At 32.7% G+C, this 12448-nt stretch overlaps 5 protein-coding genes across 5 annotated transcripts; 2 read left to right on the forward strand and 3 right to left on the reverse strand.

Moving 5' to 3' along the window:
* Positions 1–592: 592 nt before the first annotated feature.
* On the reverse strand, positions 593–1684 carry Tsp_01022 (conserved hypothetical protein). Its single transcript, XM_003376755.1, has 6 exons — positions 1568–1684; positions 1393–1447; positions 1266–1363; positions 1093–1101; positions 753–865; positions 593–671 (listed from the first exon to the last, which is right to left on the reverse strand). The coding sequence occupies exons 1-6, from the start codon at positions 1682–1684 to the stop codon at positions 593–595; spliced, it is 471 nt and encodes a 156-aa protein (XP_003376803.1).
* A 504-nt stretch (positions 1685–2188) lies between these two features.
* Positions 2189–5702, reverse strand: Tsp_01021 (hypothetical protein). Its single transcript, XM_003376756.1, has 13 exons — positions 5517–5702; positions 4894–5066; positions 4710–4835; positions 4462–4577; positions 4275–4404; positions 4054–4219; positions 3867–3996; positions 3458–3530; positions 3287–3397; positions 3121–3200; positions 2495–2829; positions 2326–2435; positions 2189–2261 (listed from the first exon to the last, which is right to left on the reverse strand). Exons 1-13 carry the CDS (start codon positions 5700–5702, stop codon positions 2189–2191), a joined length of 1809 nt encoding a protein of 602 aa, XP_003376804.1.
* A 776-nt stretch (positions 5703–6478) lies between these two features.
* Positions 6479–8510, forward strand: Tsp_01020 (aspartyl aminopeptidase). The gene is made up of 9 exons (XM_003376757.1): positions 6479–6566; positions 6623–6711; positions 6762–6875; positions 6957–7313; positions 7391–7483; positions 7560–7721; positions 7783–8070; positions 8173–8340; positions 8412–8510. The coding sequence occupies exons 1-9, from the start codon at positions 6479–6481 to the stop codon at positions 8508–8510; spliced, it is 1458 nt and encodes a 485-aa protein (XP_003376805.1).
* A 477-nt stretch (positions 8511–8987) lies between these two features.
* Positions 8988–10066, reverse strand: Tsp_01019 (polymerase delta-interacting protein 2). The gene is made up of 5 exons (XM_003376758.1): positions 9899–10066; positions 9656–9725; positions 9484–9588; positions 9239–9402; positions 8988–9188 (listed from the first exon to the last, which is right to left on the reverse strand). The coding sequence occupies exons 1-5, from the start codon at positions 10064–10066 to the stop codon at positions 8988–8990; spliced, it is 708 nt and encodes a 235-aa protein (XP_003376806.1).
* A 555-nt stretch (positions 10067–10621) lies between these two features.
* Tsp_01018 (DNA topoisomerase 2-alpha) lies at positions 10622–10989 on the forward strand. The gene is made up of 2 exons (XM_003376759.1): positions 10622–10672; positions 10975–10989. The coding sequence occupies exons 1-2, from the start codon at positions 10622–10624 to the stop codon at positions 10987–10989; spliced, it is 66 nt and encodes a 21-aa protein (XP_003376807.1).
* Positions 10990–12448: the final 1459 nt, after the last annotated feature.

Consider the following 12448-nt stretch of genomic DNA (forward strand, 5'->3'; position numbering starts at 1 on the left):
GATGCGGAATGTTTAAAGATTTCGTTATCTTTCTAATATACATTGAAAGATTGAAAATGGAAATGAAAATAGATAGCAATTTAAGTGTTCACCAACGCACTAGTCGGTTTTGTTCAGATGTTGAAACAGAAAGTTTACAATTTACACCAAATATATGAATAAATTTGTTTTTTGTTTGTAAATAATATTGCAATTTTTAATTTTTTATTTAAATAAAAGATAAGAATGAAAATAATAACACTGACGAAAGAGGTAAAACCTTTCTGAAGTTTCTGAACTTTCTGCCCAGCAGCATTTTACTTCTTGCTTCATAAGTGTACTTCCGCTTACTCCAGTATTAATAATAACGGAATCTATTTCCGTGTCCATTTCCTGTTCATCGCCGTCCAGTCCAGAAAGCCGTATCCATCAGAATTTCAGCAAACAAAAAATCTTAGTTGCACAATGATATCTGATATATGATTCATCAATTTCTTATGATGAATTATTGCAACAGGCAAGCAAATACAATGTACAATGTCCAAATAGAATGTCAACGAACAGTTTTTCATCCATCAGATAAATAACGCTTTAGCTGGCAATTATATGAAATTTATGCATAAGATGCTTTTCCATTTGTCAGAAATTGTTCTGATGAGTATCTAATGGCGATTTTAGTAGAATGGGAACATCTAAAATTGATAAATTGTCTGAAGCTGCAGTTTATAGGTAAAATTTGGAGTGGTGATTGCTGAATGTTAGCATCGAAATACTTTTTTGATTTTGCCTGAATGTTCTCTGAAAATGTTTCTAGTTTGCAGAAGAATTTAATCTTTCCAATCTTTCTTTCGATCTTGTTCACAACAGCTACTGTTTTTCTTCTTATCTTTTATTTAAATAAAAAATAAAATCTGTAATTTTGTTTAAAGTAAAAATTTGTGTTTATACATTTTGTGTAAATTGTATTAAATTTCTCTTTCAATATCTAAAGTGAAACCGACTACTGGGTTGATTAAACATTCAAGTTGCAATTGTTGTATTAGAATGATAACCAAATGTTGAACATTCCAGATCAAAAAGGATCTGTTGGATTTTGAAATCATTAAAACTTACCAAACAAAACTGAAAGAAAAAGAAAATTATTTTTCATCTCAAGTTCACTTTATCATAAGTAGGAACGTTACCTTTTTCTAGCATTGCATATTTTCTGCCAAAATATGATCATTGTTGATTATCATCGTCGGCAAGCATAAAGTATATATTGATTTCTCATTTGCTGCCATAACTTTCATTCCCACTGTTTGGAGTGAACAATATCTGGGCAATATCAAAGGGTTTGCTAGCTGGTTCAAGCAGTGAGTTGTCCGTTTGAGAAAGCGTCTGCCTGCAGTATTGTAAAAAATTCCAAACTACCAGTATAATTTGGTATACCAGTACCAGTATAAATTTGTCCCCGAGTAGACCAAACCTTATAAAAGTTTTATATTATAAATAATGATGTTCGGTTTAGCATATTTTATTCCATTTTTGTTTCTGCAGGCGCTTAATTTGATAAGTATGTGTTGCAGGCCACATAGGATGCGCAGACTTGGCCTGCAACATATGCATTTGATGAGTAGATATCATTTGGTTCACTCATGTTAACAAGAATTGCCTCATAGAACAACAAAATATTGCATTGGCTGATACATCTAGAATGTGCCATCTTCATCGTTAGTTTTCAGTAAATTCACAATTGTCTCAACTATTTATATATTCCAAGTGTTATACTATCAAAAATAGATTATTTCATTATCATAGTGTACTTAAAATTTAGCAAATAAAAATTGTTACGAACTATTGAAATATTTATAAAACATAAAGTTTCATTTAAATTCCTGCTGCGTTACATAAAATATAAGAAATCAGTTCACATTTTTCAAAAATAGAAAGTAAATAATTTAAGCTAGCTACAAGTATTACCTTAAAGCCAGATACTAACAAAGTATGTTGAAATTGCACATAAGAACTGAAGAAATGCATGCATGTATAAGGTAGCTTGTGTTCATTTTTATTTAAAAATATTGCGCATTCTGTTACATTTGTATTTTGATCAAAAATGATACCACAGTAGAATCATTAATGAGTTAAATGTACTGCACAAAATTCAGTCTACAAAAGATTAGGCACAGATGAAATTTATTATATTGAAAAAAAAACAAGCAAAATCTTATGTATCTGTACTGTCCAGCAATTTCTTTACAGCGGTTAATAATTCCAACGTTTTCGATATATACGAATCGCTGAAATAAATATCAGTTAACAGCAAAAAAATGAAAAATTAAAAAGTAAAACTGAAACTTTCACTTTTCATTAATAGTCCGCAGCAACGCTTCATATTGAGCTTCGGTTAATTTTGAACGCGCGTAAACAATTTGTTCCATTTCAAATTGAAATGAATCCAATTCGCCAGTAGCCTGAAAATCAAAATATTTTCATAGAATAAAATAAAGCACAGGTAAAAATTCTTGATCACTTGACGGAGCATCTGAAATAAACAGCTGACAGAAGCTTCCATTTGACGCAGCTCAAACAGGGCTTGAGCTTCGGCTGTGGACAGAGGAGCGTTTTCCTTATGAATGTATCTTTTCAGTACATCAGTTCTAGAAGAAGGGTTTATTGGTAAAAATTGTGATGAAACAAAAAAAAAATTCAAAATTGAACACCGTTGAATTATTGCTTCGTTATTCGACTGTAGTATATCTAAATCTTTCTCCAAATCGCCAATTATGATTTTGAGAAAAGAATGATTTGAAGACAGAGCGTCTAAATCTGCCACTTCTTGTTCATAAAGACGTTCCAAATCGTTAACTCTAAACAAATATTATTTCTACAGTTTCTTCAAATGAAACAAATATGCCATAAACCTGTCAATTACAAATTGACGCGCAGGTTTAAGCTTCGAAAAAAATTTCGATTCCACCATATCAAAAACACGTTTTAATAATCGTCCATCAAATTTAGAATTCGATTCGTTGCTGTTGATATGATTGATAATTGAAACAGAAAAAAACCAAAAATCTGTGCAAGGATAAAAAAATCACCATAAAATGGGGAAGCGACGTTCTGTGGGAAGTAACTTTTCAACTTCAAGCATAAAACCGCTGCTATTTTTAGCGACTGCTGCCGGATCTTTTTCTACTGTACTTCTATCAGCACTATTATCACTGGCATCACTGAAGCTAAAAGCAATTACAATGAAGTGAAAAATAATCATAACTTGCAAAGTGCACTGCAAGTTTGTAATTATTCTTTCATATTCACTTACTGTGGCAATCGAATAGTAGTGATGGAAAAATCACTAGTCAAGGCAATGAGAAATGAAGCAGCTTGATTTTCCGCATTAACGAACGCTACACCAATAAATTCCGAGTGTACACTTAAAAAAACATAAATATAGGTTTATGTAAAAAAATAGAGGCATGTATAAATCACATACGATGAAGCTTTGCTTGGCATTTTAAGAAGAAAATCAACTGATGTCGGCCGTGTTTCTTCTGCAGCAACTTTCTCTAAAAAACAATAAAGAAATCAATTCGCAAAAATGTATGCTGGCTGCAATGAAAACTATTATTATCGAAACAAAACTTAGTCAAACTCAGAATTTCACAAGTATTATTTACATGAAAAAATGAAAAATAATAAAATCAAGGTGACTGTCTAAAACAGAAAAAAATACTCAACCAGAAATTTCACTAATCTTAACAAAGTCTTCCAACCATCGCAAATGTATCATATATATTTCGTTAGAACAATAGCAGACATATTTAAATTTCAAGCCGTAATCTGAAAGTGTTTTTTTTAATTTGATAACAACATTTTAAAAAGTGCTAAAAATAAATTTAAACCTGAAAACACAGTACACATTGAAGTAGATACGTTGCTTCTTTCAGATACCAACTTATGCCACGGTAGCTGAATAATTTCATGCACATGCAACGAGTATGCTGATGAAGTGCAGGAAAGAATTTCATCGTCCTAACAAAAAGACATGAATAATAAAAACATATATACTAAATATAAATATTCTTTTACATCTTTATCTTGAAAAACGACAAGATGATAAATTTTTCCAGTAGAAGATGCAACTGCTAATACTGAAAGACCATCGTTTTCCAAACACAAAACGTCAGAAACTTCTAGATCGTAATTGTCATCAGCAAGTGGAAAAATAGACAACGAATCCGAGGGTTCAAAAAACCTGAAGAAAACTTTTCAAGCAAACTATTAGTAAAATTATTCTTTATATAAATTACTTGCAGTTGTGAGTGTCTGAGAGAACGTAGCGTATTTCACCGCACCCATGGACAACAAAAATGGGCCAATACTGCGGACCATCCTGTTCGACTTCCTTAGTATCCAATGGAGAACCAAAATCAAAAGTTACTGTAAAATAAGAATTAAAACAATTCATCAAATTTCAATTATTATTTTACAAAATACCTGCTGAATCTCCAATAAAATACTTCGGATTCAATGTTGACATACCAATTTCCCTTTTCGATGGATCAAGACTAACAATTTGCAATGGTTTCTTGCAAGAAAATGCATCATACATTCTAAAAAGTAATCACCACAAAATTCATACTAAAGTTAACAGTAAAATATAACATCGACCGTACAAGTATACTTTAACAAATTTAAGTTGGCAGATTTCATAAACACCTAGAAGAGTTACTTTCGAAAATTACCTCAACGTATTGTCATTGCAAAGTGCCATTAAATAAGGACCCTTTAAATAGCAGGGATGCCAACGTACGCACAAAAACTGCAAATTCAACGCAACTCTATGCAATCCAAGATCCACAAAGGCACTTCTAAATACTTGACTCTCTGTCTGATTGTAAATAAAACATTTAATAGTAGTTAATTTACCTGCAAAAATGACCATCTTTAGTAGGACTAATTGAATAATGTGAAGCATATAACTCCGCCGGTAAATGGACAATAACCACTTCACTTTGACTGATCAATGCTGCATGCGTAAATAATGAATTACACCGTACTTCATTAACGCATTGTGTTGGAATGCTCGAAAATCGAACAGTCTGAAAGTCGTAAGTCATAAATGAAATATTAAAAACTTTAATTTTATCAGTTCATAAAAAGTACTGAAACAGATTTGCAGCAATAAAAATAATATAATAATACACTAATTGTAGCAAATCTAAAAAAATAAACATTACAAATGATATGCAGTATGAAGCTCATATTATAGAAAATGTAATGGCAAAAATGAAACGCAAGAAAATGTTTTAATACCATGCGCCAAACGTACTCATAACAATAAACATTAATTAGACGACCGGATTAGAGCATACAATAAAACAAAATAATATAAAATAAAATTATCCATTGAAAATTAATTATGCACACTGCTTGGTAATACGATTTTTTTAAAAACATAAAAGTGAAATAATTAATAAAAATAACATTTAAAAAATACTTGCCATTTTTTTCTCAAACGTCGCAAACTCGTTCGACTTTTCACACTTTACATTTTTTGCAACTTCCAAACAAGATTTCTCGGGAATCCAAGTTAACAAATTTCGACCGCACATCGCAAAGAGTTGCTTTCGCTGTGCAAACGTAACATTTACATCGGTGTTGAAATCGAAATTACGCTTCTGATTGCATTCACTTCCATTCGAATATAAAAATGATAAATCATTTTCCATATTCATTATTCCGAATGTTAAAAAAAGAAGAATTTCACAAGTATTATTCGTATAATATTAAATGTCGGAAATACAGTAACAAAAAATCAAGAATAAATCCATATCAACAAGAATGTGAAAGTCATACAATATTGTTTTGTCAATTAATTTCATTTCGAAGTAAATTTTCAAACATTTTTCATTTCATCACATGCCATAAACAGGAATTTAAATACAAATGTAAATTGAATGTTTTTAAATTTAAAAAAATTTTTATTTTTAAATGAAATACTGAAGAATGTTTTTGTTACAAGTCTCTTTCACAACGAGGTAAATGCTGCAATTAGCACTGCTACGAAAGTGTGTAAAATGAAGATTAGTTGAAAAATTAATTTTAATAGATGAAAATATTCGTTATTTTGAAGTGCAAATTATATCTCATTTGTGATTTAATATTTTGTTTGATTTCATTTGGAAACATGCAGAGAAATGTTACTTAATTTTACAATTTACTGTGGTTCAACGGTGCTATTGCAGTTTTCTAGTTTCAAAGAATTGATTTGAAGTATTTATTATTGGTTTAATGTATGATGTTTATCAGATGTTTGAATTTTGTTGTTTTGTGTCCGTTGTTGTTCAATTTTCATTCCCATCTGAGAAGTGTTGTTGTTATGGGCATTATTTATTCATTATCATTGTTGTTGATTTATTTGCATTAATATTTTTTGATTGATAAGTTTTGGTTGTTGTTTGATGTTAAATTATTATTGATTTGATTAGAATAGTGGGAATTTTGTTGAAAAATGAATGGAAAATGTTGTTCGATAACAAACAACGCATACGTCGGTGAGTTCGTGAAATTTTTGAACAAAGCCGTCACTCCGTATCATGGTAAATTTTTCCACGCTGTCGCGTTTTGAATTTTGAAATATTGTCGTTTATTCTAGTGATAAATTACTGCCGGTCGAGTTTTGCCGATGCAAATTTCGTCGAACTGAACGACGGTGATCAGTGGCAAATAATCCCCGGTCGTAGTGTGAGTAATTTTTAAAATTGTGGTTGTTTTCTTTTATTTTCTGATTTTAGTATTTTGTGGTAAAAAATGAATCATCTGTGATAGCATTCGCGGTTGGTGGAAAATTCAAACCTGGCAATGCGGCCAATATCATCGCCACTCACACAGACAGTCCTTGTTTGAAGGTAAAAGATGCTTTGCTTTGCAGTTTTATTATTTATTATTGTTGTTGACAAATTTGAAAATTTTCAAATTTTCTGTTTCAGGTGAAGCCGATTGCTGCGGCAGGATTTGCCAATTGGAAGCAAGTTTCGGTCACTACATACGGTGGTGGTATCTGGCGGACCTGGTTTGACCGTGAATTGACTGTTGCTGGTCGTCTATTTGTTAAAGTCGGTAGATGTTTGTTTGTTAGTTGTAATTTTTCATTGTGGAAATTATGCATGCAGGAAAATGAAAGTGTCCACATGAAGCTATTCAATTTGGAACATCCGTTGTTGTTTTTGCCCAACTTGGCCATCCATTTAGATCGAGACAGCAATACAACGTTCACTTTCAACGCCGAAGAACATCTGAAACCGATTTTCACGTTCACCTCCAATACGACCAACGATAAAAGCAAAGTTGTGATTGATTTTTCATATTGTTTGCATAAGTTTATTCACATGTGCTATTGTGGTCGGTGTGTATTGTATTGTAGATGAGCATCATTGACATCATCAGCAGACGTTTAGAAATTAATCCGGAAAATATATTATCTTCTGATGTGTTTTTAGTTCCGGTACAAGAAGCGGTGAGTTGACTTTTTTGTTTCATTTGAAAAGAACAAAAAAATTTCGATCATAATTTCTGTGATAATTTCGCTTCAGACTACGGGCGGTCTGGTGGGAGAATTCATTTTCGGAGCACGTCTGGACAATTTGATGTCCACTTACAATGGACTGACTTCGATACTGACCATTTCCCAAGACCAAGCCTGGATGAATAGCAGTGAATCGATTAGCATGTTCGCTGCTTTCGACAACGAAGAGGTAAGGTGGATTGGATACGTTTGTCATGTTCGGTTGGCTCATATCCACATAATTCATCCAGTGCGGCAGTATGTCGGCCCAGGGGGCCATGTCGTCGTGGACCGAGTGGGTTTTGCGCCGCTTGCAAAGCGACGCTTTCGAACGGTCCATCGCCAGGTCATTCTTGATTAGCGCCGACGTCGCCCACGCGGTCCACCCGAATTACAAATCCAAGCACGACACCAACCATTGTCCAGAATTCGGCAAAGGTATCGTGATCAAACTGAATGCCAATCAACGTTACGCCACATCCGGCTCCAGTTTGGCCAAGATAATTCGCCTGGCCGATATGACTTGCACGCCACATCAGGTAATTATTATTATTTGTTTGTACACCACCCGTTTTTTATTTTCATTTTTTAAAATGGACACTGGCCAATCGAACAACCAACAATTTCTTTTTTAATTGCAGTTTTACACCAATCGCAACGACATCGGATGCGGATCTACAGTAGGTCCAATTCTTGCCAGCAAGCTGGCCATTGAAACTGTCGACGTCGGAGCGCCGTTGCTGGCGATGCATTCTGCACGTGAAATGGGCTGCACGTTTGGTCTCGTTTGTGGGGATACGTTTTTCAAGGTTTGCACAATTGCAATTTTCTTTTTTTAAATAATCAACGATATTATTAATTGATAATTTTTCTTTTACAGGGCTTCTTTTACCGTATGCACGAAGTTGAAAAAGAGTTCGACAAAAATGTTACAAGCATCGAACAACAATCTGCCACCGAAGTCGACAAAAAATTATAATACGAACTTGTCCACTTTTATTTATATTAATATAATTGAAATATCCGGTCAAATGTTCCCTTGCTCACTTGTGATTTGAAGGGAAAATTATAAAAACAATGGTAATAAATTGGGCATATTTTCTTTCTTTCTTTTTTCACTTATCGACCACATTGATCGGATCGGCCGACGATTGTTCCTGCTTGCTTTCCAATGCAAACGGCGGCACCCGACATTCAAAAGTTTGCCCGTTGGCGCGTTCCATCTTGAAAGATCCCCTACAATAGGAAGAGATTGGAAAAAATTGAATTTCATTTTTTTGAAATTACAAAACATCTCCTAATTGTAGCATTGTAATATGTAACGATTATTTTTTTCACACTGATTAAGAACAGAGTTTAAATTTTAAATAATTCAAGGCTTCAACTTGCCACATGTGCCCGCTTGGTGCGTGCAACGACACATGACTACTGTATTGGAATGCTGGTGCATTGTTCGTCAGTTCTGGTTCCTGTTGAACACGTGAACATAATCCTGTTGAGCAGGGAAAATACTGTACAATTCAAAGCTCACCACACCGACTACACCACGCCCTCGAACAGTATCCAATGTACCAGAAATGCTGAAAATTTTCCAATGTCGCTCTCGTAATGTAACGGTCTCGTTGCCGAGATTTTCCAAACGTACACAATAGCGCCACTGAAAATGAAAAAATTATTTATTTATTTATTGAAAAAATTATATCATACCCAATATATTACAGCATTCTGCGCCTCACGACTTCCCATGTAAAAAGGAATAACTGTAACACGTATTGAATTGGTCGTTTCACGATGCACGCTACTCAACGCCAACCATGGATAATTTTTAGCTTGCCATGCTTTCAACGTTTCCCTTCCGATCCAGGATAATTCTGTATATTAGCGAATCTGTATTTGTGTTTTTTTTACTAATGCACATTATCACAACTAATGCAGATTATATTATTCCCCACTTGATGAATCGAACGCTAAGAATCGTTCAAACAGTTCATGCATTATTGGTGCAGTTTCGTTCGAATGGTACGGAAGAACGTCACTTTGGCAAACATAGTCCAAGCCTGTGAATTCGATTTACTTTCGGTTTCAACGAAGCTTGTTTCAACAAATTTAATTGACAAATATTACCAGGAATTGCATAAAGGGCACGATTTCCATTCTGCGGACCGAGGAATGTTACGCTTTCAGCTTGATTGCGCTGAAACGTCATCATCACTTTAGGCGATATCATTTGAAATTAATACACATTTTCGAAAAAATTTTTGACAATTATTTTAAAATTTCAATGAAATAAAAAGTTAAAACTTCACGGTAAACTGTAAAAATTATTACCACTAAATTGCCATAAAATAATAAATAAATCATGCTTACGATGTGCGCCCAATCACGTTCATCAATCAAAGCCTGATAATACGTATGACGAACCCCTTTTATTTCAATACCTCCAGGAGTTCTGTACACTCCAGATCTGAAACTACGGCAAAATTGATTATCTTGTTTAGAAGAGATTAAATTATCGTCATACAACTGTTCAGACATGGTAACTTTACGCTGGCAATCACGATCGTATACTTCAGCAGACCAAGAAAATAAAATCACGCCTCTGTAACCAAATATTCTGTGCAAAAATAGCTGAAAAATATCCGACTATATAGTGGATTTGCAAATACATCATTATACAACAGTAATACAGCAATCATTTGGCGGTAAAGTATGTAAAAAATAAAATTAACTAACTTGGCCATGGTTGTAATTTTCATTCAACTTTGGTTGGGCAAACTTTCCAATTTCAGCAAGCCTAAAATTCAATTTATCCACAGCACATTTTAAATTGAAATTTAAAAATTATTAAAAGTAAAAAGCTTGAATAACATGAATTTCATTTCGACATTTTAAATTATTTTGGAATTCCATTACAATGAAAAATGCAGTTTATAAACAAAATTTGAATTTTGCAATGTGCATATGCATATTACTCGAGCTTAAGAAGCGCAGAAATAGTTTTTTTTCCCAAAACAATATACAATATCTTTTGGATATTTTTCCAATTAAAAAATCGTTTTTATGTTAAATGTTATTTTTCAGAAATAAATTATGTCTACCCTGTTAGCAACAGTTACGCCTTTGCTGTCGTTAAAGTCAAATGTGAGTGAAACATTTTTGCAAACTGAAAATGAGTATGTGACGTTCAAAACACAACCAGTCAGAAGCATCGGCATACCTCATACAAGAACGAAACCCCACATTTGACTGACCATTACTTAAATGATTGGAGAATTTATTTAACAATAGTGATTTTAGGATAAAACGATTTGCACAGCATTGCATATCTTTTATTCTATATTTCCAAAAGCTATTTCGCTCGCAATTTGTTCTTCATGAAGAATAATGATCATTGATTGTGTACTATAAAAATTTGATAATTAGGTATTGTTGCAAATTTACAGGTATTTGTAATGTAAATAAAACATTGCAAACTATTATAAAAGCAACTGCAATCAATTAAGCAAAAAAACACCATTTTTTATTATAATTTGAGTAAAACTTCAAACATTCAATAACATATATTTTGTAAGTTTAACTAGTGCACAAGAAAACTTTACCTTGACGCTTTGCTTTGATTGATTTTCGTTGGTCAGAAAGGTCATCCGCTCCAGTTTGTCATTTTGCCTTCTTCGGTGCTAGGGATACGTTTATAGCCCTGCTGTTTTGTTGGCTAGCGTTTGCTTGGGAAGCGCTGATTGTGATGATGACGTTTATGGGTGTATATTATGTTTTTTAATTTCATTTGTTCTGAAAGTGATGTAATATATGAATTTCTTTTTTCTGTAATTTTCAATTGGTAGTTTTCAGTTGACAAAAATTTATTTAGAGTTTATCAAATATTTATGTAACATTTTAAAAAATAGATATGTTTGTCTATGTAATGTCATAAGATGTGGAATATGTTAATGGAAGTAGAACAGAAAATCTATGCATGAAAAATGTAGGCAGATGGATAATATAATTACTATGAGAACAACAATAATTAACAAGAACAAGAAATAAATGAAAATGAAGCTAAAATGATTGTTATTTTTTACATAGCTCGACTGCTCCACGAGATCTCTAACTTTAAGGTTAAAACTGTTTAGTACAAATATAACGAAACAAATACATATGCTAAACATTATCACTTTATCCCAGCTTATCAGAAGGTTCACTTTTCAAAAATAAAATTAAGTGGCGAATCAACATAACTTGCTTTGCCGAAGTAGAATAAAGTTTATGAAACACTTTTCTTCTTCCATGAAATTTTGAAAAAAACTATATTTTACCAAGATATTTCAATGAAATCCAGATATCAACTGATTAGCAGTGTATGAGCGATGCTTACTTCAGATTGAAATAAATTATTGGATAATTCAGTAAAGTTTGACAAAATGATTTTGATGAAACATAATTGCGAAATATTCATGTTGTACAAAAGTTCGGCTTATTCACAGATCAAGATTAGCCATTGATGGAGAGTAATTTGCGATCAGTTATCTGTATTATATTTTTAGTTTATTCTTAACTCACATGTGATTACGTAATTGTGGAAAGCATCCATGTTAGTATATATTAGATACATCGTTTTATGTACTTTTCATTTCCGGTGGTATATTTATTTTATACTGCGACTATAAAAGACTGTCCAACCAAACGGCAGACTGATAAAATTAGAGCAGCAGCGACATCAACAGACCACCGCTCACTGCTATATTGATGTAATTGGAGCAGATGGCTTTTCCGGCCAATCAAAGTCTCACGTTCGCTCGTTAATCGCCAATTATAAAATAAAAATGAAATAAAAGTCAAACTGATGCATTATTATTGCTTTATTAAATCAACTTTAAGTTTAATATTTTTTTAGATATTTACTTTTATTTAAAAAATGAT

The sequence above is a fragment of the Trichinella spiralis genome (assembly GCF_000181795.1).
Source record: "Trichinella spiralis strain ISS 195 chromosome Unknown Scfld4, whole genome shotgun sequence".
NCBI lineage: Eukaryota > Metazoa > Nematoda > Enoplea > Trichinellida > Trichinellidae > Trichinella > Trichinella spiralis.

What these genes read in the sequence shown, in the direction of transcription:
- Tsp_01022 (XM_003376755.1), bottom strand. Translation starts at nt 1,684, where the DNA reads ATGGCACATTCTAGATGTATCAGCCAATGCAATATTTTGTTGTTCTAT. An exon ending in ATGCATATGTTGCAGGCCAA is followed by an intron (nt 1,448 to 1,567) that starts GTCTGCGCATCC and finishes AACTTTTATAAG; the next exon opens with GTTTGGTCTACTCGGGGACA. An exon ending in TGGTATACCAAATTATACTG is followed by an intron (nt 1,364 to 1,392) that starts GTAGTTTGGAAT and finishes ACAATACTGCAG; the next exon opens with GCAGACGCTTTCTCAAACGG.
- Tsp_01021 (XM_003376756.1), bottom strand. Translation starts at nt 5,702, where the DNA reads ATGAATATGGAAAATGATTTATCATTTTTATATTCGAATGGAAGTGAA. An exon ending in TGCAATGACAATACGTTGAG is followed by an intron (nt 4,578 to 4,709) that starts GTAATTTTCGAA and finishes ATTACTTTTTAG; the next exon opens with AATGTATGATGCATTTTCTT. An exon ending in AGTCGCTAAAAATAGCAGCG is followed by an intron (nt 2,830 to 3,120) that starts GTTTTATGCTTG and finishes ATTTGTTTAGAG; the next exon opens with TTAACGATTTGGAACGTCTT.
- Tsp_01020 (XM_003376757.1), top strand. Translation starts at nt 6,479, where the DNA reads ATGAATGGAAAATGTTGTTCGATAACAAACAACGCATACGTCGGTGAG. An exon ending in AGCCGTCACTCCGTATCATG is followed by an intron (nt 6,567 to 6,622) that starts GTAAATTTTTCC and finishes CGTTTATTCTAG; the next exon opens with TGATAAATTACTGCCGGTCG. An exon ending in CTGCTTTCGACAACGAAGAG is followed by an intron (nt 7,722 to 7,782) that starts GTAAGGTGGATT and finishes TAATTCATCCAG; the next exon opens with TGCGGCAGTATGTCGGCCCA.
- Tsp_01019 (XM_003376758.1), bottom strand. Translation starts at nt 10,066, where the DNA reads ATGTCTGAACAGTTGTATGACGATAATTTAATCTCTTCTAAACAAGAT. An exon ending in AACGTGATTGGGCGCACATC is followed by an intron (nt 9,726 to 9,898) that starts GTAAGCATGATT and finishes ATGACGTTTCAG; the next exon opens with CGCAATCAAGCTGAAAGCGT. An exon ending in TGCCCTTTATGCAATTCCTG is followed by an intron (nt 9,589 to 9,655) that starts GTAATATTTGTC and finishes TCGAATTCACAG; the next exon opens with GCTTGGACTATGTTTGCCAA.